General features: G+C 40.9%; 1 protein-coding gene across 1 annotated transcript in view; it reads right to left on the bottom strand.

Moving 5' to 3' along the window:
• astn1 (astrotactin 1) overlaps positions 1-27,264 on the bottom strand; it is a 402,459-nt gene that overhangs the window by 9,763 nt on the left and 365,432 nt on the right. The window contains exons 22-24 of the mRNA XM_029524898.1: positions 6,668-6,803; positions 4,686-4,786; positions 3,335-3,518 (exon numbers count right to left, since the gene is read on the bottom strand). Coding sequence (XP_029380758.1) covers positions 3,335-3,518; positions 4,686-4,786; positions 6,668-6,803 — 421 coding nt within the window. The remainder of the gene's footprint in view (positions 1-3,334; positions 3,519-4,685; positions 4,787-6,667; positions 6,804-27,264) is intronic.

The raw sequence follows: 27,264 nt of genomic DNA, 5'->3' as shown, positions 1-27,264 counted from the left end.
AACCGACTGACGCTGAGGGAAAGTTGTGAGTGCCCTTGGACTCACAGCGGTGGAGCTATGAGGCCATTAACCCTCTGCTCGCATGCCTGCTCGTTGTAACAATAGACAGCATACAGCCTGGGTTCGGTTTCCTCAAGCCAAACCAGATACACAGGAAAGTCTAATGTTCATTTGATGAGTTGGCCATACAAAACATGTTTATACTTCCTTCCCTTGTTGCTAGGCCTCACCTTGAATGCACTTCTCCACTGCCTTTACCAACGTTAATCACCCCTCCCTTTAACTAATTTGGAGGGCTGTTAATCTAAGTGTATCTTAATGGAACACTTCAGAAGCAACTCCCTCAAATACATCAACTCTTTCCAGCACAGTCCCTATTAAAAACAACTTCTCTTTCAGGGTGGGGGAACCCACAGACACAGAGTGAGAAACACAGGGAATTAAGGGAGCCTTGGCTAATCAGTTTCACCTGCCACAGTGAAAGCATGCACCACAGCCTGCTGTTTATAAGTATATTTTATATCAGACACATGGCTCTGTTTATGAAACATTAAGCTACAATTTCACATTATGGGTACTTATCCTGAGTTTGGGGGAACATTGGGGCCCTCCCTGGTTGTGTGTTGTTGAACGGCCTCCGTTGATGCCACAGGGGTTAAGCTCACTCTACTTCTCGGCCCGTTTGAATGAATTTCCTCCATAACTCTAATTCACACAAACAACTGGCCACAATCAAAGCGGCACTTTAAGGACACTGGAAGCAGAACATCTGCCAACTTTTGAAAATCTAAACAAGAGTTGGACACTGTCAGGCTTTAAATGGGCTGATGGAGATTTGGCTGCGTGACCACTCAAAAATGTGTTTGTAATTGTGATGAGGAAAAAAATGGTGATCTGGAACAAAACATAGAATGTGTTTTGAAAAATGTGTGAAGGAAATACTTAGAATAGCATCCCTGCCCCCCCCCCCCCCCCCCCCCCCCATTAAACAGAAGTTAGATAAAGTCAAAGATCTGGTGATTTGGTGAAGATATTCCTCTAAGAGGTTGGTTGTGACCAAAAGCAGAGCTAAAAGTAGAGGGAATCATAAATTCATTGGGGGATTGTTATCGCTGTCAACATCTCCTTTTCCATTTTCACTGTGCCACGTTTCTCCAGTAAAGGTGAGAGATAATGGTGCCGAGCACACTGCACAGCATCACCTTCTTTACGCTTGTAGCACATTAGATGGAGTGCAAGGTCAAGGGGCGAGTAGTGGAGAAGCGGCGAACTGGGAGTTGAAACCTGTGAAAGTGCTACAGATATTAAACAGTGTCTATTTTCAGCGGTGTGCTGCTGAAGTCAGGTCTGACAAAGCAGAAGTTAGTCTACTCTGACAAGGCGCCATTCTCAGTTATACAGCAACATCCAAGTAACAGCAGCAGTAAACATACGATGCAGTGACGCACACCAAAGTGGAAAAGTTTCCTGGTTGCCGTTACGTTTTTTCTGGAACCCTCTGCTTTAGATGTTGCTGTGTTATTTCACACTCAAACACGAAAAGATAACACTGGTGACATCCTGTATTTTTGTTATTGAAAGTCAGTCCAATGAAAACCCAACAATGTATTAGTTCATCTCTCAGTACTTTCATTCTTCCCTAACCTGTGTGTGGCTCTCAGCCCCCTGGCCCATTCATTCTTATTGAAGACATAAATCTTAAAAAAAAAAAAAAAAGTCATCAACATACACTTTCAGATATACTTTCAGATATACTTTCAGAAAGGCCACACAGTTCCATTTTGAGATCTGTTGAAAATAAGACCAGCAAATGAGAAGCCTTGTCCTTTGAGCTCAACGGGGAGCTTCAGTGATTTAGTGAGTTGTGAATTGATCGGCACAGTTGGTGGGATGTAGTAAGTCTTATACATGTAGTTGGGCTTTGAATGAGGCCTATAAATCATTGTTAGGATGGGAAGAGTTTCAGACAGGCGGTAGGGGGTAAAGTAATCACCAATGGAGCGTATCTGTAACTTTGGTCCTGTCCAAATCTCCCATGTGTTTAATTTTTATGAACTGCAAACAGCTAAATCAGTGTCTGGACCACAGGATTAAGAAGATATTTGAAATTGCTAGTGACTACTCCTTGTTTGAAAGAAACATCTGCTGATTTTATACTTGAAGGTGGTGTTCACACAACCAGAGTGTGATCCAACCCAGACTCTTGTGTAGTTGCCACTTTTTCTCCAACCTCGCAGCCTGGCTGTGCTGCTATTTTTTGAAGACGTCAGTGTAAATTGCACAAGTTCGGTGTGACAGATTGCACTTTGTTGGTGGGAAGGTAACTCATGGAGGGCGCACACATCTCTGCAATTTCAGAGACTGATTACAGAGCACACAGTCTACACATTATTAAAAGGTTTCAGTCTCTTGGTATTCTGTATGACTCTGACACAGGGCAGACCTACAAGGCTTTGTATAATGTTGGATCCCTCTGATAAATTGTCCGTCAAGCTAAAGTTGATGAGCAATTTGCTTGAAGGAATGCATATTTCTGATGTGAGCTTACATATCAGAAATGTGGGCACTTCTGAAGCACAAACTAAATTCCTGTTGGTTGACTGACTCACTGTTTTTGTCCTTTTCCTCAGTGTCAAACAACAAAGGAGGTGAGGTCTCAAATCTTTGTCCATTTGCTTAAAATGGGATGTCTTTTGTTTGAGGGGGCTATTTTTAAGCAGAACCACCGTTGTTATAGTGTTTCTGTCATTGTGTTTACAAGACAACAGGTTATGATAGGTCAGGGCAGTTAAGAGGCTATAATGAAAATCGTGATGTGATGTGACGAGTCGAGGCTAGCTAGTTAGCATACTAACTTAAAGGGTTAAAGGGTTCATATTGGTGTTTATTTCCACAACTGATCACAGCTGTTGGTGAGAAAGACAACAGCACACAGAAGCTTTCCTCGGAACAGCTGTTAATGCTAATATTGCTAATTTAGTTATAGAAAATCTTAGAAAAAGGTTTGGTTTCCGGCCTGGAGACTTTCTGTCCACTGTCCAAAGACATGCATGTTTAGGTAAAATGCATGGTGTTTCTAAATTGTGCATAGGTCTGTGTGTGAGTGTGAGTGGTTGTTGGTCTCTGTCTGTCTCTGCGTGTTGGCCCTGTTCTGGACTGGTGACCTGTCCAGGGTGAAACCCAACCCTCACCCAGTGTGAGCTGTGATCTGGGTCGCAGCCCCTGCGACCCACAAATGGATAAGCAGTAGAAGATGAATGAAAGTCTTCCAAATATCTCCATTAAAACCTCTGGAATTTAAATTTCAACATTGAAAAAAGTCCAAAGATGGTACCTGGGTCCGAGTTCATCCTCACACCTCCAGGTGAATTCGCCGAAGCTCTCGTAGCGTTGGTTGTAGTGATAAAGCACACGGTGCAGTGTGGGAGCTCCCAGGTCCATCAGAGTGTTGTAGGCCGTCTGTTGCTCCTTCCCACTGGTATAGCCATTGAACAAGTTATAGATCTTATCAGCTATTTCTGGAGGGGTGAAAATAATCAGAGGTCACCAACTTAAAGAAACACTGACTTCAGGAATCATCAAGGCAGCTGCAAATGTCAGAGACACAATTCTATTGATGTTTAGCAAACCTGATCTGTTGGTGCTGCTTGATACCAAGGAATCCTCCAGGGAGGAGGAAGGAATGGGATCCATTGTTTCAGTTAAAATTAGTTTTTTCTCTTGGCTGGAGAACCTTTACCTCAAGTATTAATTCTACATCCGAATTTCTGTGGACAGTTAGGGCAAATCCTGTAGCCAGAGATAACTTCAACAATGGGCATCTGTTTTTCACAGGTTTATTTTATTTATTTATTTTTTCTTTGTGTTGAACGATAACACAAAATCATGGAAATTATTTAGTATTTTAGATGGATGGAACAGATGTCATTTTACATGCATATTTTGGTGTCAGTGCTGTTTAAAAAAATACGAAAATATATGGCTCTGAAGTGCAAACTACATCTCTCAAAGAGGAAATGTCTTTTCAAGGGTCGTCAGGTTCTCCACCTGTCATGGTCTAGTCTGGTTACGACAAAAATAACATCTCTACACATTTCTACACAGAACAGAATTATTACATTTCACAACATTAACATTTCCAGGCAGTGAAATTAACAGCACAGGCCCCGTAGTACAATATCATACTACAGTGGTTGTTGCATTTAATAGCTGATTCAAATCAACAGTAGGTTGCACATTATTGTCTTTGCTTTAAATTCTCGTTGATGCAGGTGGCAGAAATATTTAGCTCGAAATGTCATTTTTTCTTTACTATATAACACATTTCATTGTCTCATATTATCGTAGCATTCAGGCATGGCCAAGTTTGGCCTTGTAGGGTATCGACATGTATTTGAGTAAACTAAGATACTGCTTAAACAAAAAACATGTAACGCGTCACCTTTATGCTTTAACATCAGAATTCATGAAATGCACCGGAACAGGAAGCAAATGTCTGTTTGTAAAAAGATTCAAACTCAGCACTACGCATGTATTTCACACGTGTCACACAAAACATGCACACAATTGTGGCACACTGTAAAGTGCTTCCTTTTGTCTGTCACTATGTGTAGTGTGATGGAAGATGAACCTCTGTGAGCCACCTACGATCAGGGCTGGAGGATTATTCATGTCTCTGCCCTCACCTTGTGCTTTGACATCATCCACAGTTGGACATGGAGTTTTGATGGTGACCTCACTCGGTCTCGAACGGCGCCCTGTGTTGTCTACTGCCCACAGCCGGAACCTGCACGCATAAACACACGGACACACAAACACACACAGGTGAATGCACGCACGCACGTGCACACACACAAATACACATGAGCTCTGCTGATGGCTTTGAGTGATAACTGTGATTCTGCTGAACAGCCGCAAACATCTGGCAGCAGCTGCTGATCCTACTGCTGTTAAATCAATTAAAAGACTTCCCTTTGGTGGAGATGAGAGCCTGCATTATCAATACAGAGCAGTTGCTGGTGCCAGACTGACCATTCACACATCTCTGCAGAACTGAGCAGCTGTCATTTTGCTGAATGGATATCGCCACCTAGTGGGCAAAATGCAACTCACAGCCATCTGCAGTGTTACGGAGCAAGGCAGCCATTCAAAACAGGAGAGAGTAGTGAAATGAAGAAAAGGAAAATAAAACTGCATTGCTTTTTATCATCAGCCTGGAGATATTTACAGTTTTATTCAAATTCCAGTTTGAGATAAAAGATGAGTGGACCACAGACTTTCAGCTTTGAAAGCTTTCCAACAAGTCTTCAAAGACTGAACTTCAGGTTGCATAGTTTGTTTTCCATGTTGTGCCAGTGTGTAAAAAACTCCCCACACACAAATTTCAAGCCTAATATGGGTTGTATCTACATGTGGGCGTGCACTGCCCTGAAGACATACACCAAGCCTGGTCCCGGTGACCCCCCCCCCCCAAAAAAAAAAAAAACAAAAAAAAATTTGCTTGTGCATCCTCGTCTCTCCTTTCTCTCTTACTTCTTTCACAACACCTTGCTCTTCTACTGTAATGTGTGTGTGGCTTAATTCCTGGCAAGCTGCATGCGAGATAAGTGTCAGCATGTGTATGAGAACATCTAAGTGTCCGGTGTGGGAGTATGCTACATGTGTGCACCATGAAAGAAAAAAAAAAAAAAAAAAAATATCACATTGTTAAACTGCTTTCTTCTGCAGGTGCACACATACAAAAACAGAGAAGAATAAAAGCCATTACTTTGTCTATTTTTTCATCTTGAAAAATGGATCCTGATTCAACTCTTATGTTTGATCTTATTCGGCTGATGAGGAGCAAGTACTTTACAATCACAGAGGAAGACTGTTTTATATACAACACCAAGGATTGTAGGATCAGCCTGCCTGAAGCTTGGCTGACAAATATGATACAGTTATGGTGGCGCACATGCATTGATGCAGTATATACAGCTACATGAAAGTATGTTAAAATTTGGGAGAATCATTTGAAAGAGGATGTTGGTACTTAACAGGGAAAGAGCTATATGAGAAAATCTGTATTGAAGTGTAATTTTTGATATTTTGTTTTGTGTTGAACTTTCATTTAAAGAATTCAAGCTGTCAAATGTTCCAAAATTGCACAAAGCCAGCATTGCAAACACCTTCAGATGCAACCTAAATTAATAATAGCAATTACATGATGCTAGTTATCATATTAATGACACCATTACATTGTGTTTGCTTGCTGTTCAATGTCAGCTCCCTAAACCCTCCTCATTTTTTTTTTTGTCTCTTTCATGAGTGCATGGTTAAATGTGGATATAGGTACCTGAAAAGTTACTACATAGCAACAAAAACAACAACAAAAGTTGTAGCTAAAATATGCTACAAAATGAAAGTGGCTGTTTTTTAGACAATAAAACAGTTAGGGGAGGCTAACTACCTGTCAAAGGTCTTTGGTTTTATTTCTGCAACTTCAGTAGACATTGGAATTGAGGCACAACTTCTGACTGCTAAAACAGTCCATGAGACAAACTAGTGCAAATGTTCCACCTTGCCTTCAATATTATACATCGTATAGAAGTCTGGAAGATCAAATTAGACTTGGCCTTTGAACTGGATCATTCATCAGGATTCACAGGGAGAAAACAAAGTAACTTACATGTACGTGGTGTCAGGCTCCAGGCAGCGAATGATCATACTGACAGAAGATGACAGGAGGTTGGGGATGTCCCCTAACATCACACATGGAGACCTTGCCCCAGACAAGATGTCGTCCACAAAGCTCAGAAGGGTTTCTACGTCAGAGAGAAAGACAGTTGGATAGTCCTGATGAAGTCAGCAGAAGCCAGCTCAGGATTCAATGTGCTACTTTTTGTATATTTTAAGAGGAATCGAAATTAGCACTTCGTGATCGTAAATAATGACTGGCAATTCCGCATTTGCATAAATAGTAAAAGATTTTGGAAATCAGACTTACAATTTTAAACTACTTTGAGGTAAGATAAGGTCAGTGCTGCTCATGTTTGCCAGGATTAAATAAAATATGTAAAACACAGGGATATGCCTGTTGTTTCTAAGGGCCAATTAATGCAACTTGACATTAGACATAGCTCTGCTCTGTAAACAGACACCAAATGTAAAACAGATGAACATTGTTTTGATCTACCACAACACACACTTTGTTTGAGACCATGTTCTGTTATACAAAGCTTTACTGCTGATGATGAAAAGTGAATTGATTTTCTTTTCATTTTTCAGGACAAAAAGTCAGTGAGTTTGTCAACTATTAGTCCAAACATCAAACGTGGGTGAGATTTTACCGTCTGACTGATCTGATACATCCATTAGATCAGAGATCAGGCTCTGGATCACACAGCTGCCTTTTCCTCGGCAGTTAACGGTCATTTATTTTGAGAACATGCAGCCCCGTTTCAGTCTTCAACTTTACTGCTGCAGATGGATGTTGGAGGGCACCTTGACAGCCGATTTGGAGGGAGAGGAGTGTTTCTGGATTCCCAGTCACTGTCTGCCCACCTCTCCCAGAAGATTTTAAACCCTGACCTCTCAGCCCAATGTTTTTCTTTACCTCCAGATCAACATGCCCTCATGTTTTGTAATTATTCCTGCCTGCACCACTTTGACCTATAAACTAAACTTCTTAAACATAAAATCGCAATAACACAAAGCATTTTGAAGTCACTAAACATTATCATCTCATGTCAGAACATTGTAAAATAAATCATTTTAAAATTTTCTACTTCCAACCTATTTTTTCAAAACAGTTTTGCAAAGCTGCACTTGACTGAACACAATCTGAGTAATAACACCTGTGTTCACCTGAGCCTTTCACATTAAAGAGAAGAAACCCTCTGACCTCCTCCTCCCCCTCATCCTCAGGGCTTCTTTCTGCTGTTTGTAACACATGCAGTGAGCTATGTTTTCCCAGCTGGCGCTGCGTACGTCAAAAGGGCATTTGGCCACCAGGGTGTGTGTTTCACTTTAAAGAGAAAAAACTTGCTTGGAAAAGCCAAGACTCTCTCTCTCTCTCTCTCTCTCTCTCTTTAAGTGATGTGAAGAAGTGATGGGTGTTCTGAGGTGGCCATCTGTTAGGTGTGCGCGTGTGTCAAGTGATTGACGCCCCACAGTGCTCACCTAGGTTCTTCCACATCAGCACTGCCTCTGCATCTGAGTGTAAATACTTGTGTGTGTGTGTGCGATGGCTTCTGTGAGGTGGCCACCTGTGTCTTCCCTGTCAACCTTGGCTGGTGACACCAATTGCTAAACTGTAGTCCAACAGTGGCTGAGATGTGTAGCAGCTGTCAGAGAGACACGTTTACTCAGAGACTGACATGCGTCTAAAAGACATAAATGCCAGAGACGTAAATTAGAAGTGACACTGTGAGGCTGTCAGGAATATCCCAACTGTCCATTGTGTAGGGAGGCATGTAAAAAGGGATTGATGTGAGCCCTCACAGTTTAAAAACACCTTGTCATTCTCAATATCTGAGCGAGCTCAACCCTAGATGGGGAACATCACCCTGCATGTGCAGTTCTGGTAAGTTCAAGGATTCAAATCAAATCAAATCAAATCAAATTTAGTCACATAACGCCCAATCATAACAGTGTTAATTCAAGACACTTATACATAGGCTCCTGACATCAAATATTCAGTTCATATTTGTGAATATTCACCACTGCACTATGCACTGGCCGTGTTTACCACAGCTGTGTCATAATGCAGGCCTTCATGAGGCTAAAAAAAAATTAAAAAAACATCTTTTAGGGCTATAATGAAAAAGGTGTTGATATGACTGGCTAGGTGTTCGTTCAGATTGAGCCATTCGTGGCAGGAGTTCAGTCAACACAGGAGCTGTTTGCTTTCCTTTTCAGTGACAGCGACACCGGTCAGTCAGGGGCTAAACAATACCTTGAGCAGGATGATTTTATTTTAAAACAATTTGCCGAAGTTCGGCTGAAATGCTTCTTGTTCAAAATGAGACTAATGGGACTTATAAAAAAGAGGATGAAAAAATGTGACGAAAACTAAAATGGACATCAACATCAGGTCAAAGACAAATTCTGATAATAATAATAATAATGATAATCTATCTGATCTAATAATAATCACAGATCAATTATACACTAGCAAAGTGTATAACAGTATTTTTTTCCTATTGTCACAATATGAGATGCGATGTGCTGGGATGTTTGGGTGTTCTTCTGCCTCAGTATGTACCAGCTGCAGATTCCTAAATGTATCAACTATTTTGAATCCCCAGGTGGCAACATCTCGGCCTGAGATGAAGCCAACATAAAAATCCAAGAACATGCAGTTCCTCTACAGTGAGTCAGTGAGTCAGTCAGTCCACATAGATTCCCCGTGTTGAAATATCCAACTTTACAACAGGTATGAACATTTACATCCTAATGGACTGGCAGGTTACATCTCAGAACTACTCAGCCCCTGTTCTACCTCTCGTCCCCTAAGATCTGGTCCTGGCCTTCGATCAGATATAAACTGTGAAGAAGCACGTTTGCAGTCCACACACAGCCGCAATTATCACTGCTTTTCAGTCCACATGGAACTCGTAAAACAACATGATTGATAAAATGGGAAGCAACAAACCAAACTCTGCAAGGTTTGAATACAGGTCCGTGCTTTAAGTTACATCCTGTCTGCTTGTTTCACAGCAATTGAGTCATAACAAGTGTTGCAATCTTTAAGCAAAGCCTCGCTACAACAGAGAGTTCTGGGAACACAAGCATGAGTGCTGAGAGACGTTGCAAATAAATCCTGAGGTCAGTCAAACTTATTCTGGAGGAGAAAAGAGGAGCACAGTCCAATTACAACCCAAAATGTCTGGTGTCTGGTGCAAACATCACTCACTGAGTTCAGCTTCAACCTTGCTTTGCTAGCCTATCACAACCTTTCCGATCATCCGACTGCTCGTGCTCCTTGCCCTTTTCAGACTCCAGTCAGAATTCAAACCAAAAGCACAAGACATAGAGTTGTGATAAACAGGAACTCTCCTTCAAAAACCTCTGTCCAGAAAAACCATTATATTGCTCTCTTGAACCATATTGCACATTTGGCCTCACCTCAGTCACTGATGTCAAGGCACATACTTTGCCTTTGGCATTGTCAAATAGACTGTGATTAGAAAACTGTTAGCCAAGCGCAGATGGATGATCCATTCTCACACATTCACATCCATGTCTGCTCTCACTCCCAAACTGCCTCCCTCACATGGTGTAAAGTTGTGCAGGAGGAGGAGGAAACTGGCTTACACTGGACTGTTCATGAACCTTTTAACAAGGCTTTGCTCAAACACTAAGACATGAGCCCTTCAGCACACAGCACCGCTGAAGGTATAAATTTCTGAAAAAACATTAAAACACCTAGGAACCTTCGGATTAACTTTCATTGCGGTCGACTAAGACACCAAACATTATTACTGTGTAGATTCAAGGACTGCCATTCGTGCTTTATCTGTCCAATCTTTATCTGTCAATCCAAAATTTCCTGCCGGTCTTTACACAGCCCATTAAAACCAGTGCGAGGAACCCTGCAGTACACTGTCACGACGAGAAGAATGCTTAATGTGGGTGGCCTGCTGGCCAAAAGAACAGAAAGTGCACCGTATTCGACTATATCAAATATCAAAGTCAACGGAGACGTTTAACGCTGTGAACGCTTTGTGCTGCCATGACATTTATAGACCTGACTCAACGAAAGGGGAATAAAAAGCACACTAAATGTTTCTCATGTGTAGTGACCACTGACAGACAGCAGAGAAGTGTAACTGATTCTGGAGATAAATCAGAGTAGTACTTCACCATTGATGGCTCCTGACTTGGCCAGGTTGTCTTGGTTACAATGAACTTCAGTTCCCTGGAAAACACTATTCTGGATTTTTATGTATCGTTATCACCTGATTAGTTCATCAATAAGCTTTATCCACAGGGCACTTTGTCATCATGAATCTGTGCCCAGGTTGCAAACAGGTCCCCTACAGAGTTTTGATGAGTCCACCTACTGTCCAGCTTAAGGCTGCGATTTTAACAAAGGACAGATTTTCTTGATTTATTGTGAGTGAACAGATAAGAGACACCTGAATGACATTTTGAGAAAAAAAAAAAAAAAGGGGGGGGGGGAGTGAAGATTTGATGATTTATGCCATCCTGGAAGTGACAACCAAACCTTTGCCAAGTGAAATGCGCAAATTTTGAGTCCTTCACATTTTTTTAAAACATATTGAAATTTATTCTCTCTTAGTTGCTCAAACAGGCTGCTCTTCCCACCTTCTGAGGAACATGATCCCGCATTTCATTTGCACAACGCTGGCCAGCCGGCTTATCCTGGGATGACATTGGTTGAGCTTTGAGGATTCTCCTGGGAATCGCTGTAAATATGTCTATTTAGCAAAATCAGTAAATCTGCCTGAGGCAGGAACATCTATCCTGATCATGGGTGGTAGATGCTGTGAGCGCTGTGAGTCTCTGTAAGGTTTTCTACTAACACATCTATTGAAAATAAGAAAACAATTCACTTTTCTAGGTTTGTATGTGGACCAGTGTTTGACTTGGCTCCAATTAGATTTGAGCAATATATATGAGAACAATATATATATGATTAACAACAATAGTGATAATAATTTGTTTGGTGCTTTTTTATTTCTCCCTGTCTGAGGGTGGCAGGCCCAGAGGCAGATGGCTTCAGCTCTGTTTGCGGGCAGGGGTTGGGCGGTCCTGGGCCTCTCATGTTGCGCAGGGGGCTCCCTTTTTGGGGTGTGGGGTGGGTCACTGGCTGCAGCTGCCTTGTGGCTTCGAGCTTGGCCTGATCTGGGGGGAGAAGGAGTAGGGAGAACAGGGGATGGGGGGGTGGTGGGCTGGGGCTCGCCCCATCCGGGGGTGAGGCATGGCGGGCCTCATGGGGTCCGGCTGGGTCTCTAGCTGGGGAGGCTCCGTGCTCCTGGACTTAGCTCATGCTGCAGGGGGTGCACCTGGTAGGCCTGGGGTCCTTTGTCTCCCCTGTCTCTCTGTGGGCTGCCTCTGGTTGGGGGTTGCTGCTCCCGTGTTTTCCTGCGGGTAGTGGGGGGGGGCTGTCTGTGCTCTGGGGTTTGATAGGTGCCCTGGTGCCCTGAACTGCCTGCTATCCTGGGCCAGGGGCCTGTTGTTCTGGCCCCCCACGTCAGCTACAGTCAGCTACAGTCAGCTACAGTCAGCTATAGTCAGCTACCCACAACATCCAATGACAAACTCTAGCATACACATAAACACACTTGCATACGTCAAGGTGAACATTCATTAATTCAACATTCATACATTCATTTTAAATTACATTAAACTAAATGGTTAATTTGCTCTAGAATTCCTACGACCAATGCTCTTACTGTTTCTGTTCATTTTGTTGTTGTTTTTGTGCATCCCCTCCTGTCTTCCCTATCCTGTCTCTGTTTTCTTGTTCTTGTTCTTCTCTTTTAATTCCGGAAGCTTTACCAGCAAACCAATACCATACCAATAAAGTTAAACAGATGGCGACAGGAGGAGTAATTTCAGCACAACAAAGCACCAGGAATATTTATACTGCCTGCCCCAGCTGATGAACAGGACAGGTTTAAAAAAATACATAAATAAATAAAATAATCATAATAATTTGTTTGCCTCACCTAGCAACCAAACAGCATTATTGACTTATGATGGCTTACTGTAACAACTCAAATTCCACATGCCAAGACTGAGTGCTTAGGGCTCTAATAACAGCAATATGTTTTGTATATGAGTTTGGAGGATGGGTTCCTTGTTTTGTAAATCAAACACAACAGCAGCTGTCTCTTTTCTCGTTGACATGTGACCATAGGTAGAGCATTAAACTTGATCAGGTGATGAAATTTAGACTATAGACACTGGAGCCGTGGGCCTGGTTTAGGCACAAACTCCTGGATCATCTGATAACACACCCAAAAGATAACTGGAGCACTAACACTAAGACTGCTTTGAGATCAGCAAAAACGTGATAAATTACAGGGAAACTTACAGAGAAACAAGGTAGGCGGGTGCATCCACACAGGAAATGCTGAAAGATTCTTTTATTCGTGACATCACATAGTTGCAAAAGTCCTGATGGGTTGTTTTAAGGTTCATTTTCAGAACAGATGTCGTGTGCATTTCCTCCCTATTACAAACCTCTGATCATTTAACATATTTTCATACATCTGCCTCAGATGAACATTTTACTGTCTACATGCAAGACCTTTAAATCAAATCAGCTGAAACACCTGGACACCAAATCTTCTAACAAGTCTGTGTTTTAGCTTTAGCATTCAGGCTAGCAAATCACATTGTCACATGGTTGAGCAAATCCATCTTTCCCTGCTTGAGGTGAGAGTCTCTGAGCTGTTTACATCAGTGATCACTGACGTCTTTCTCTGTAAGTTTCAGAGATTTTTTTGAACATTTAGTTTTCCAAGAGATTTCAATTAAACTCCCTAAACATGATAGGATTTTTTTTTAAGTGAGCATAATTGAATGAATGCAAACAAACAAAAGAGAACAGACATGGAGGGGCAATATCACTCTAGTGAGCCGCTGGTCTTCAAGCACATCTACACTGAAGCAGCGGGAGGGGGTAGAAAAGTAACTTAAATCCAATCTACGTTAGAAGAAGATATCCAAAGACACATCCTCCTGTGTTCTACTGAGCTAGCTACAAGCTAAAGGTAAAGTGCATTTTTATTTGATTGGCTGGTTACTAGTAGCCACCTAATCACCTTTGATCGAATGTAACCACCTTGGAGAATGAATCATTGAAAAAGAATTTTGACATTATATATCAATATATGGCTGACGATTTTCAACAGGGTTAGAATTTGAGCATATTTCCATGTAATTTGACCACCAACTCCTTTGCTGTTGTTGTTCTGCTGTATTTTCCACATGTAAAACATTTTTTGTTTTTTCACGGGATGGGGCGGAACACTGACCGTCACCCACGCTGGGGGCACAACGCCAAACATGACAGAAGGTGGCACCAAATGAACAATTTCGGAGGAGTTTTCTGAGGCGTATCATGATCAGTGGATCCAAATGAAATCGCCAGTGGAACATTGTGATCTATGCCGAGAAATAATATGACACACACTACACATAGATTGTGGAGATCCTTTTTTTTTTTTTTAGAGGGAGAGCCAAAACTGTGAGGAACTTGTCATTCAGCTGGAGTTGTTTACCCTCAACATTCTTAAAGTATGATTGGTTGGAAAAATAAAGGTTTGCCAGGAGACTGATGTGAGTTATGGGATGTCTCACCTTTTGAAGTTCTGCCTGCTGTCGTCAGTTCAGTTGTGCAGGCCTGGACTCTCAGTGTGTTTTTGCGTGTGCATGTGTGTGTATATCCTTCTAGCTAATCCACGACTGTTTTTCTCAGCTTCATAATGGAAAGGACAGGTGTTTTAAAGATGATAATATTTTTACTGTGGAATGGTAACATCCATCAGATCACCCATAGTGAAATACGACTGTTCAGACTTAAATGATAAGTCTAATTATGCTTTAATTGATGAATCTTGATCAAGATTCAAATTTTTGCCACACCTGTCATCTTACACCTTGAAAAAAGTCAACATCACTCACCTCCAAAAGTTGGGAAATGTACTTTTTCTGTTTCTAGGAACAAGAGATCACAGCTGAGTTCAAGTGGTTTTGAAGTGGTTGACCTAACTTGGCATAAAGACTGTGAACAGGTCTGTCAACATGGGAAAATGTTTATAAAGAATAGTTTAGTTTATCTATGTATTTACTGTTTCTTTAATGGTTTTCATCATAATATAACTTTGTGCTACTTAAAGCCACCAGCTGGGATTTTTTACATTTGCCTTTACTCTATTTAAGTTTTGAAATGATAAAATAACTATATGATTCCAAAAAGCCATACATACATACACAGGTATTACTGAGTTTTTCATTGATATGACACACTAAATGTTGGCAAAGGCATAGCTGTAATATATTTGTGCTTTTAAGCACAGCTAAGCTACCAACATGCTGACTTTAGCTTTCTGAAACATGAGTCAATTTGTACTCCTGGCTTAAACTGATGGGAGCCTACATAAATCACACCATAATGTTGTATTTCTAAACTGACATTAGGCTCACCCCAAAATTACAATGCAAAATGCAGACTAATGATTTCCTATTTTTTCTTTTTCTACTAACTCACATCAATCGTAAAGACAGAAGTCACGTTTTGAGGTGCATTTTAACTTCGGTGGCTGTTTTGTTGTGACACCACAAAGTCCTGACTGCTTGTTTTATTTTCCGGCTTCCTGAATATGGGTTTTACGTCTTTCTCCGAGATTGAGTGTTTTGATAGATGTTTTTCAAATGGGCAATGTGAAACAAATCACATGGAAATATGAAGAAAAAAAGAAAACACCAGAGAAATCTAAACAAAACCCTTCTTAACAGAAATGGGCTTTATAGAGGCCCATATATCATAAATCTGATTAACTGAGAGAAGAGGGGTTAAACAAAAAGATAGTGACGGTAAATAGGGGGGCTCACAGCGCAACTCCAACTTAAACACACATAATTATGCACGAACACAACTACCGCCTATAAAGGTAAACCCTTGAGCTTAAATGTTCTCCTCTCTCCGTCCTATAACAGGTTTCACACAGGTTTCCTGAATTCATCCACTTCTGTTAAAGCAGACATCTCCCTTGTAACTAGCTGTAATTGGTGCACAAATATACATAAACAAACACACACATACACACACACACAATTTAGCAGCAATGCCTTAATAAATAACATCTGGGCCTGGTTGTCTTCCTTTCCATTGAATAAAAGGCAAAAAAGACCAGAAAAAATACAGCAATGGATCGCTGACAAACCCTTCACTGCTGTTTCTTGGCACTGGAGCGCCGGTCACAAACACGACCGATGAATGCCACATGGAGGGTGATTGTTGTTGTTTGGTTTTGTTTTGTTTTTCCATCTGTGAAGAGCAGCGTTGCAATGGATGTGAAGGGGGTAATTCTTGGATAGAAGCAACAGAAGGAGAGAGATAAGGAAGATGAGGGTGGAATAGCCTGAGGGTATCATTTCAAAAAAGACAGCCTCATGTGAAAGAAAAGGAGGAACAGCCCTATAATTTCTCCAAATTTGTGCTTGATTCTTGCGCTGCTAGCTTGCCATTTGCGTCACAGGAGCATAATATGTGGAACATTACACCTTCAGAGGGGTGATAAATTGTTTTATAATTTGATAGAAGTGTGTCCGACAACTGCATTGCTGTTGCCGTGAGAGAGCTTTGCACGCCAACTGTAAATTTGTCCAAATACGTCAATAAAAGAATGAAACACCTTGGACGAAATGGGATACAGCAGTCAATTGCACACAGCAACGTATGAGGCTGCATAACTTGTAAACAACTGCTTGTCCACATGTCAGCGCGTTAAATGTGGTTTATGAGGGGGAAGTGGAGAGTTCTGCTTCTCTCAACATTTGCATTTTCTTTCATCTTTCTAAACTTTCCCTCTTTTTCTTATCTGTTGTTCCCCTCTATAATGGGTTCGTTGTGATTGTGAACTGCAAAGTGCTTAAGTGCTTCTGGAAGGGTCACGCCATCCATCAGTCAAAGGCAAAGTGATAAGCTTCTAGTTGTGCAAGTATGTCAGTTCACACCAACTTGCTCCAAATGTTGTTTTTTTTTTTTCTTCCCTTTTCTTAGCGTGTGCGGTAAAGCACATTGGACGGATTTTCCAGTTTGAACTTGTGAACTAAATCAGTGATGATCCACCAATTCTCACAGTGCCACTGTGCATTTTGGGTAAATACTTTATTTGTGTCTATTGATCTGGTTTTTGTCTCATTAGACAGTGAGGATCATGGGGAGAACAGCTTGGCCAGCCATTGTCCTTTCAGCACCAAAGGAGCTGTGGTGATAAAAGAACAGATAGTTCTGTGAATAGTGATGAATTTAACAGAGGGAGAAGTCATGATGATGGTTAGACTTTTTTTTTTTTTTTCTGTAGCGATTACACAAACTTCTTTCCTTTCTTTTGACAACCAGTTCCTTTCCTCCATTAGTTAGGGACAAAGCTTAAATCTTTAGGTCCTCAGGGATGATGGGTGAATGGAAGATTCCTCTCTGATTGAACTGAGCACTACCTTTTCTCCTTACTTGTGAAAAAATAAGTAAAGCAGCAGAGATTTCTAACGTCCAAGGCTATCTCACATTGATTACAGTTAAACTGGGTGAAATTGGGTTTCCATGTATAAGAAGTACAGCTGCATGTATGAAAAAAGTTGTATCAGGCCTTTTGAGGATTTCCAATGTGGGTAGGGAAAGAATGCATAGCAGGACAATAAAACTACAGTTGTGCTTATTTTTTATTTATTTTTTTTAATAAATTGTACATTCCTTTAAGTTTTCCTTTTTATTGTCTAGAATTATTTCATTTTGTCTTTACCTTTGCTTCAATAGAATATACTTTGGACTCTCATGTTTTTTGTGTTGAACTGCTAGGACTGCTTTTATTGCTTCAACTAACAATAATTAGTGTTGTTATCAACATGTAGACCCATAAAAACTACAATACTCAATTCTTTTTATTATGTCCTAAGTATGATGCATTTAATTTAGACTGTAGCCAAGATACTCAATATTTGTGGTGTTTAGGCAACATCTAGCAAGAATAATCACATAATGAACATTTTAACTTTATTTTATCCCCCGATGTTTTAAGACCCCAGTGCTATTTTACGTTGTGCTTATGTTGCTATTTATCTGCTTTTTTTTTTTTTTTTTTTTTTACATGTTTTTCTCTTTTGTGCAGCTGGCATCCCCATTAAGTTTACTGTATAAATAAAGGTTCATTATCGTAGCAGTTTGGTGTGATTTTAGTGAGCAGCATGAATAGATTGTAGAAATGGTAAACATTAAATTTTACTTTCAATGCCAATTCAAACACGCCACAAAACCATGTTCTCTATCAGACTGCTTTAACCCTCCGGAATATTTCTGATGTCACTTGAAAATTGTTGCACTTTTTTTTTCTTTTTTTTTTTTTTAATTTTTACATCTGCTTTCCAAGGATATCACATGTAAGGTTGTGCATTTGCTGATTGCTCCCTCTGGTACAATCTTAATAATATCCTGTAGATTGTGATGTGCCACTATTGTCAAGTGTTATAGCGTGTGCATGTTTGAGATTAGAGAGAAGAACGTCTGTGAAGTTTCTCTTTGTGTGTGATGTAACCTGATTTCAAAGACTGTTGGGATTTAAAAATCCTGCAGTTTGAGGCCAGCTTCATCAGTTACATTGATGCTATGTGCTGTGACTCTTTATCTATGTAAAATCCTGCATTTCACATATGCCCTTAAGCTTAATTCAGCATCAGCAACAACGGTGCACGAACAAAATAGTAATGGTAATAGTAAATGTAGTTCATACTAAAAAAAAATCTCAAGATGCTTCAGTCTGGATTGCCGGTAAAGTTCAGAATCATAAAGGAATCAGGAATCATTCTCACCTCTGAATCTCTCTGAATCTCTCAGAGCTAGCTTCTATAGTTTCATCATCCAGACCGTCAACCTGTCTATTAGACCCAGTACCAGCTAGCCTCTTTAAAGAGACCTTTTATTTAATTGAGCCGTTCATTCTAGATTTGATTAATCTGATTTTATTTCTGGGTTATGTACCTCAGGCACTTAAGACAGCGGTCATCAAACCCCAGCTTAAAAAGCCTAATCTTGATCCAGAAGTTTTGGCAAACTATAGACCCATATCGAACCTTCCATTTATTTCTAAAATCATTGAGAAAGCTGTAGCAAAACAACTACACGACCACCTGGATGGGAACAGTTTGTTTGAAGAGTTTCAGTCAGGATTTAGAGCCCATCATAGCACAGAAACAGCGCTGGTTAAAGTCTCCAATGACATTCTAATGGCCTCAGACAATGGATCAGCCTCCATACTTCTCCTTCTAGATCTTAGTGCTGCATTCGACACCATAGATCACAATATTTTACGACAGAGACTGGAACATGAAATTGGAATTAAAGGAACTGCACTAAGGTGGTTCAAATCCTATTTATCAGATAGACATCAGTTTGTTCATGTAAACAACAGCTCCTCCTCATGTACTGTAGTCAGTCATGGAGTCCCGCAGGGTTCGGTACTTGGACCAATCCTCTTTACGCTTTATCTGCTTCCTCTAGGCAACATTATCAGGAAACACAGCATCAACTTCCACTGCTACGCAGACAATATCCAGCTGTACCTATCAATGAAGCCAAATGAAGTCACTCAGATAGTCAGACTGCAGGCATGTCTTGAAGACATAAAAGTCTGGATGACTGGAAATGTTTTACTTCTCAACTCTCACAAAACAGAAGTTATTGTACTCGGTCCTAAGCACCTCAGAAAAATACTATCTAATCATCTCATCAGTCTGGACGGCATTACTTTGGCTTCCAGCTCCACAGTAAGAAATCTTGGAGTAACCTTCGACCAGGACATGTCCTTTGTCCCTCACATAAAACAATTTAGTCGGGCAGCTTTCTTCCACCTGAGAAACATTAGGAAAATCAGAAACATCCTTTCTCAGGATGATGCAGAAAAACTAGTCCATGCATTTGTAACTTCTAGGCTGGACTACTGTAACTCATTACTATCTGGATGTCCAAACAAATCTCTAAAAGGCCTTCAGTTAATTCAGAACGCTGCTGCACGAATATTAACAGGAACTAGGAAAAGAGATCACATCTCTCCTGTGTTAGCTGCTCTTCATTGGCTGCCAGTAAAATACAGAGAAGAATTCAAAATCCTTCTTTTAACGTATAAAGCTGTTAATGGCCAAGCTCCATCATATCTCAGAGAGCTCATAGTTCCTTACTGTCCTAGCAGGCCACTCCGCTCTCTAGATGGAGGTTCACTTGTGGTTCCTAGAGTCTCCAAGAGTAAATCTGGAGGCAGATTGTTCAGTTATCAGGCTCCTCTTCTATGGAACCAACTTCCAGCATCGGTCCAGGGGGCGGACTCTTTAGTAATTTTCAAGACCAGGCTTAAAACTTTCCTGTATGACAGAGCTTATAGTTAAAAAGTTAAAGTCCTCTACTCTAGCTATGCTGCTATAGGCCTAGGCTGCTGGGGGAAGGACTGAGCTTCTCTCTCTCTCTCTCTCTCTCTCTTTCTCTCTCTCCCCCTCTCCCTCTTTCTCTCTCCCTCCCTCTCGCTCGCTCTCCTTTCCCCCAATTGCATGCGTTGATAAGAACCATCCTTCTTAAAAAACACAGTTTCACCCAGTTCTAAGCATTTATACTGCATTTACTAACCATGTTCTGCCAAAGTCTCTGTCTCTCCCAGTTCCTCTCCTCTCTCTCCCTGTCCTCATCCTGCAGGTGGTGACTCGTCACCATCCCATGTTCCTGCAACACCTGCTGGTCCCATATAGCATGAATTCTGTATTACAGCCCAACTCCATGAACTTCATGCAGCAACATGTTCCTGCCTACACCCCCCCCTCCAATGCCTATCTTACTTTCTCTCTCTCTCTCTCTCTCTCTCTCCCACTCTCAACCCAACCGGTCGAGGCAGATGGCCGCCCCCCCTGACTGGTTCTGCTCGAGGTTTCTGCCTCTTAAAGGAAGTTGTTCCTTGCCACTGTTGCCAAGTGCTTGCTCATCGGGGAGATCTGTTGGGTCTCTTTAAATAAATTTATAAAGAGTTTGGTCTAGACCTGCTCTGTATGTAAAGTGCCTTGATGTAACTTTGTTATGATTTGGCGCTATACAAATACATCTGACTTGATTTGATTTGATTTGATAAAGACCTTGACTGAACAATGATAAACACTTCACTCTTCAACATTCGGGGTTCTGTTCTGTCGCTTGACTGCATTCATTCAGTGGCAAGGTAAAAGAATCTGATGGCCTGGAGAGCACAGTGCTCTCTGCTGTTCATTTGCATGTACTGTTCCGTAAGGGGGCAACAGAGAAGGTTGTACCTGGTATAACTTGAAGAATAACAATTCCACATGAGGAATGAGCAAGGCTGAAAAAAAAAATGCTATCACTGGAGTGTTTTTTTTATGAATTGCATGAACACATGTCAGAGGAGTGTTTTATCCGTGCAGCTTAGCCTCTGACACACAGAGCATTTATCTTCCTCACGATGATGCCCAAGAGGCCCATGTGGTTTTGAGTTGGGGTTTGAGTCAGTCTGCTACTGCAGCTGACAGTTCAAAGCTGCTATCAGAGATTTCTAACATGCAACAGTCGCTGTGGGTTTTGTGACAAGGCACGGTTAAAATAAATATTCTCTTTGTTCTCAGATGAAGGTTTTAAATGCTGCCCTATCTTGAAAATAGCTCTTTGAAAACATCTCCTGGCTGTCCACCTCAATGCAGAGGGAGGTGTGAATCTGAATATCCTGACAGTATCAGTGACCGGCAGAGTAAATAAATATATAAAAAAAAAAGGAGTGCGTGTATGTGTGTGTCTCAGTAAACATTAGGTAATTTCTTCTTTCCCTGGCGGGAAAGCATTCCCCAAAGATGAGATGCTGTTTGTTCGGGCGCAAGGAGAAACTGAGCTCTTACAGAGGAGATTCCAAATACATCTTCTGAAGAAACACAAATAATCAGGACAGTTTGGGATCCTTTGGAAAGTTCTTGAATATCGAGTTGCAGATATCATGAAGCAGCATGATCCCAACATCATGTACAGAGGTTTTGCCGGGTCTTCCAGTATTTATTAAATCAACATTTATAACTTTCACTCTATAGTTCAACACTTTAAAGTTCAATAGGCATTATAATTTTCTGCAGTTCAAAATAACGAAAAAGATAAAGGGATTTTTTTCCGTTGACTTTTCTGTTTTTGCATTAAGTTAAAGTTGGTCTGTTGTAAATCTACAGTGCTGAGAAAAAGTATTTGCCCCCTTCCCGATTTCTCACTTTCTTGCATGTATGTCACACTCAGTAGTTTCAGATCATGAAACAAATTTGAATATTAAACAAAGATAACCCAAGTAAACATAAAATGCAGTTTTTCTGTGATGATTTTATTTGTTAAGAGAAAAATACAATCCAAACCTACATGATCCTGTGTGAAAAAGTAATTGCACCCCTTGTTAAATGATGAGGTAACTGTGATTAATCATATTATTGTGGCAAGCTCAGTTCAATTTCATAGCCACACCCAGGTGTAATTTCTCCCAGACCTTTCAAATCAAGAGATCACTTAAATAGAACCCGTCTGACAAGGTGAAGTAGGCCATATTGAACCTAAGACATCATGCTTTGATCAAAATAAATTCAGGAGCAAATAAGAACCCAGAACAACATCTAAACAACTGCAGGCCTCACTCGCCTCAATAAAGGTCAGCGTTCATGACTCAACCATAAGAAAGAGACTAGGCAAAACTTTTGCAGAAAAACATCTTGATGATCCCAAAAGCTTTTTGGAAAATATTCTGTGGACTGATGAAACAAACGTTGAACTTTTTTGAAGGAGTACATCATGTTACACCTGGTGTAACATGAACACAGCATTTGATAAAGGGTGGTTCAACAAGTTATTAGCTTCACAGGGCAATCACTTTTTCACGTGGGCCAAATTAAAACTAGGGTGTTTACTGGTGCATTTTATGTGATAAATCAGAAAAAATGTCTTGACCATGTGTTGAGTACAAAGTTACTAAAGGGACCCAATGTAAAAATGATTTGGGACAAAGACACAGGTAATACTAACTCCTATCTGGGTTTAAGCATCCATTCCTGCCTCCTCTACAGATGGCATAAGGGAAGCATAAAAACAAGATGGATACCAAAGACAGGTATTAAAACGATTCCACTTCATACAACACACAATACTAAATGGGTAGGTTATTTTGATGTACATCTGATTGAATAATGTTAAAACAGAATAAGTCTGGGACGGCTTGGATGGATGGGTGGCTGGATGGTTCACACTGGGCTGGACTAAACCCTGGGTATGTAAACTGTCCCTTGCAGCATGGAGTATCTTTCTTGGGTAAGGTAAAGGTACAGGGAGCAAACATAATTGATTCCAGACTCTGGAATGATGGGAATCTCTTTGTGATTTTCGTCAATGAAAGACCAGATAATGTGAGTTTAGTTTCCAGCTCGATGCCATATACACATATTCCCCCTGTTGGTTTGTTGAACAGGCTTTCACAGACCTCAGCCTTCTTCAAAACCCTTGAAGGGGTTCTAGATTCAGCAGCACCTTTACCGCTGATGTTGGCAAAAGGAGGAGAGACCTGAAGCGACTGGGATCTTACTATTGAATTGAACCACACTGTCATGGACTAACCATCACCATGTTTCACATGGTGCCCAATGCAAGAGAATGCCAGGCCAAGGAGCGGCACTAAACGCGGCACGAAACGCTGCAGACATGTGCTTTGGATAGAGCAGATAGTAAACTAGAGATTACTGAAGAACCTTGAAAATGGCAGATGGCAGATGGCAGATGAAGAAATCAAAAGTGTGGATACATGTACAGTGTGTATGTGTATATGTGTGTGTGTGTGTGTGTGTGTGTGTGTGTGTGTGTGTGTGTGTGTGTGTGTGTACATATATATTTATATATATGTTTCACTTGCAACCTGTCTTGGCACACATTCAGAGGCAAGGTCAGTAGTGTGGTGTACTGGATTTGAATGCCTTTGAACTTCCTGTGACCGCATCCAACTAAGAGGAGACGTGGGGTCAAATCTAGAATACGCTCCAGGTTTACATACCTTGTCTAGCCGGAAAAAATTCCTCAGCACTAGGAAACTGGACCTAAGATGTGTGTGCTGCTGCTTTCTGTAGAACTCAGATCCAGAGCTTGAGGGAGAACCACTCTGGATGGCTGGTGAGGTTGAAATAACCCCTACATTTGTAAAACTACACTGCACATGCCTGCGATGAGTGCATTTTACATCAAGCCATGGAGGGTCGGACTCCTGGTGATCAAGATGACTGTGTCATGCTCATGGCAGTAAAAACAAAGCAGGTGGGAAGAGTCACGCAGTGGCAGCCCAGAGGGAGTGACTGGTGCTAAGAGGAAACTGGTTTAGGTCTGAAGTGATGCCCACTTTTCAGTCACCCCTACTGTGTGTCTTGTAGATGTTTATTGATTGGGTTTCATGTTCCACTGACCCTTGAGGAAACCTTGCCCTCGCTGGGTGATCAAAGCTGTTACATCATTATATTGCTCACAGCTCAGGGGATGTTTGTTTTCACAGCGAGCCTGGTCCAGCCGAGCGGTGTTCTGACTTAAAGCAGACTTCCTATCCAAGAAGCTTCCACACATCTGCTGACCGTGCATATGCTTATGTGCACGCGTGCACATAAGCATATGCACTTCCACTATGATCTCACCTTGTGTGCCTGAAGCTTGTTAAGGGAGAAATTACTGCACAAACAAGTTGTTGTCAGCTGCAAATCTAACTGAGCCTTGGATGTTATACTCATCAGCTGTATGCATTATATGTAGAATTTTCTGACATTACAAAACCATGAAGGGGAAAAAAAACAAAAACAAAGCACATGCACAAATTCAACCGTGCAGCTGTCAACAAATATAAACTGTGTATTAACAACACAGCTTTAAGGCTGTTGAGTAGAAAATTTGGATATTCTAACATCTGTTTCTGATGGGCCTACAGAGAAAATAAAACAAAGATCTATATTTTTTTTTTCTTTTGTTTCTTCCACTGATGATCACTCGAGTCTGTTCAGATCTTTTCCCGTAGGTGTATGCTCTGCTTTCACTCTTTCTGGAATTTATCATGACAGCCAATTGGGGATTCAATTCAGGGAAGAAATTATACTTCAGATATTGAAGCAGCATCCCACAGTTTCCAACAGCAGGGGTACTAGTGTGAAAACAAATGATAGGTACTAGCTGCAGGCGAACCCTTGTGTGAGCAGTTGGTTAATATTGGATGACAAGAATCTTTATCATCTAGAACATTTACACGTGAATTCAATTTCATTCTTTCTTCTCCCACAAAAGGTAGATGAGTACTGAAAGACGAAGAGCTTCAAAATGTAACTTGTTACAATTTCTGTTTGTAGAGAGAATTTTTAATCTGGGGATTGAAATCACAGCATAGAAAGGATAATTGTGATCATTTACTTTACAAGGTATTAATATCTCAAAGCTCACTACAATCAACAGCCTTGAAGACATCTGGGAAAAATCTCCTAGTGATGCAGCACTCTATGCTGTAAGTCACAGAAAACAAGTCTGTGTATTCTCCTTGATGATTTTCCCCTGACACTCGTAAAGGACGGGAATTCCATTTGAGCAATTGCACAACATATGCAGTTACATCAATTCCTTCTAAGTGTCAATAATGGTGCGAAGATATGGCAACACATTCATCATGTATTATGACCCAAAACATGTCACAAACACTGCCATCCTGGAGGCTGAGGGGTGTCACCTCTCAGTGAAAAATGACCTCAATGGTCCAAGAGCTCCATCTGAGCACTACATAGTGATGGCGTGCAGTGACTTTTGCAGATTAGTTAGCAGAGACATAGAGCCAAACAAAGCACACACTCCGTCATCTCAGTGGCCATTTGGCTGTTCGCTACACTGACAAGAAAAATGTCCCAAAATGAAAAACATCCTTTTACATGACAGTCACAGCATCAAACCTCTCTTAAATTCAGGGCATGCTCCGTCTTGTGATTTGGAACTTCCTTTTTCTCCTACTCTGTCTACACATCATCACCTTTCTTTTCCTGGCTGCAGATCTATTATCATCATTCTTCTGACCTGACAGTAAACATATTAAAAAAATAATCATTACAGGTGATAAATATCTAAATAAAAATAATTTCTGTCTTATAGTTTTTCAAATGTTCCCCATAGGTGACGGGTGAAACCCTCCAGTGAATCAATGAGTTACCACTTCCCTAAGAAAGAGAAGCCGGCACCTTGCTTAACAGACAGTTAAATCACATAACTTTAAGTCTGTCCTTTTGAGTGTGCTCTACATCTTGATTTTCCGGTTCATATTTTTTTCAGTGTATATGTTAAATGAATAAATAACTCAGTGAAAGCAGATTTTCTTAGGATAACAGGGAGAGGTCCTTCCTTCCATTTTCTGAAAAAAATTGAAAAAATTATCAACAAAAAAATATATTTCTTTTTTGTGTGGAAAATAGAGCAGCAACATTCAAAACAAAAACACTAGATATATTTAAATAGCTTGATTTATTTATTTATTTATTTTATTATTATTTTTTTTTTTTTACAGCCAAAACACAAATGTGAAATTCCTTTGTAATAATGTCTGAGTGTCTTGTGTTGAATTAACCGAGGCCACAGGACACAGACTCTTTACCAACAACAGCCTGCAGAGGAGTCCAACAGTCAGCTGCTGTTTTAGCTCATGTTGGAGTGGAGAGGAAGAGGAGAGTGTGTACAGCCATGGAGGATTTATTTACTTTCTCATCTTTTCTTCTTAAAGTTTAATTTGGCTTGAAGAACAAGTGGCAAGTGTGGCGAATGCCAGAGACACACTCTGGCACAGCAGTCACAGTAAAAATGTGAACATATGTGTGTTTCCACAGTAGATCAGCAACAACATCTGCAACAACATGCAGTGTGTCTCCAGGATTTTCTTTCTTCTCCGTTTCCCATGCTGCCTTCTGGAGGCATCGCAGCTCAGACTTAACAAGAATTTGTGGACTTTCCTCAAAATGTACTCAACAAAAATTGCTGTTGAGTGCATCATGTTGGAAAACGTGTAAAACTTTCCACATTGGGTTGGGTTACTATTTAGTTTCAGACATCGTTGCGGCTGCAATATGGTGTCTTTGATGTGATGCTGTTGCTGGTCAAACTGGAACTATTAATGAGCTTTTGCTGGCCCCCGCACGCAAAATCTCCACCAGCTATCACTGCTCATTAAAGATCCCATGATTATGAACAGCACCCCTCTCTCCCCTCGGTTGATAAACCACCAGCGTTTGTGAATAAGATACAGCCACAACAATAAATGATAGTGCAGCAGCTGGCGTGCAACTTAGGTTCCAGAGACAACAGCCTCCAGCGTATGTTACAAGAGGAATGCACTTTCAGATCCTTAATGGGATTCCAAACAAATGCAGTACCTGTGAATTTGAGCCCCCTCCTTCTGTTCAGCCTTGCTTGACCTAGCTGCCCCCTTTTTTCTCCTTTCCAGCCAGTGACCAAACAGAAAGAAGGTCATCCACCAC

The sequence above is a fragment of the Echeneis naucrates genome, chromosome 17, assembly GCF_900963305.1.
Source record: "Echeneis naucrates chromosome 17, fEcheNa1.1, whole genome shotgun sequence".
NCBI lineage: Eukaryota > Metazoa > Chordata > Actinopteri > Carangiformes > Echeneidae > Echeneis > Echeneis naucrates.
The sequence above is the reverse complement of the archived record's forward strand: the minus strand, read 5'-3'. Positions and strand labels throughout refer to the sequence as shown.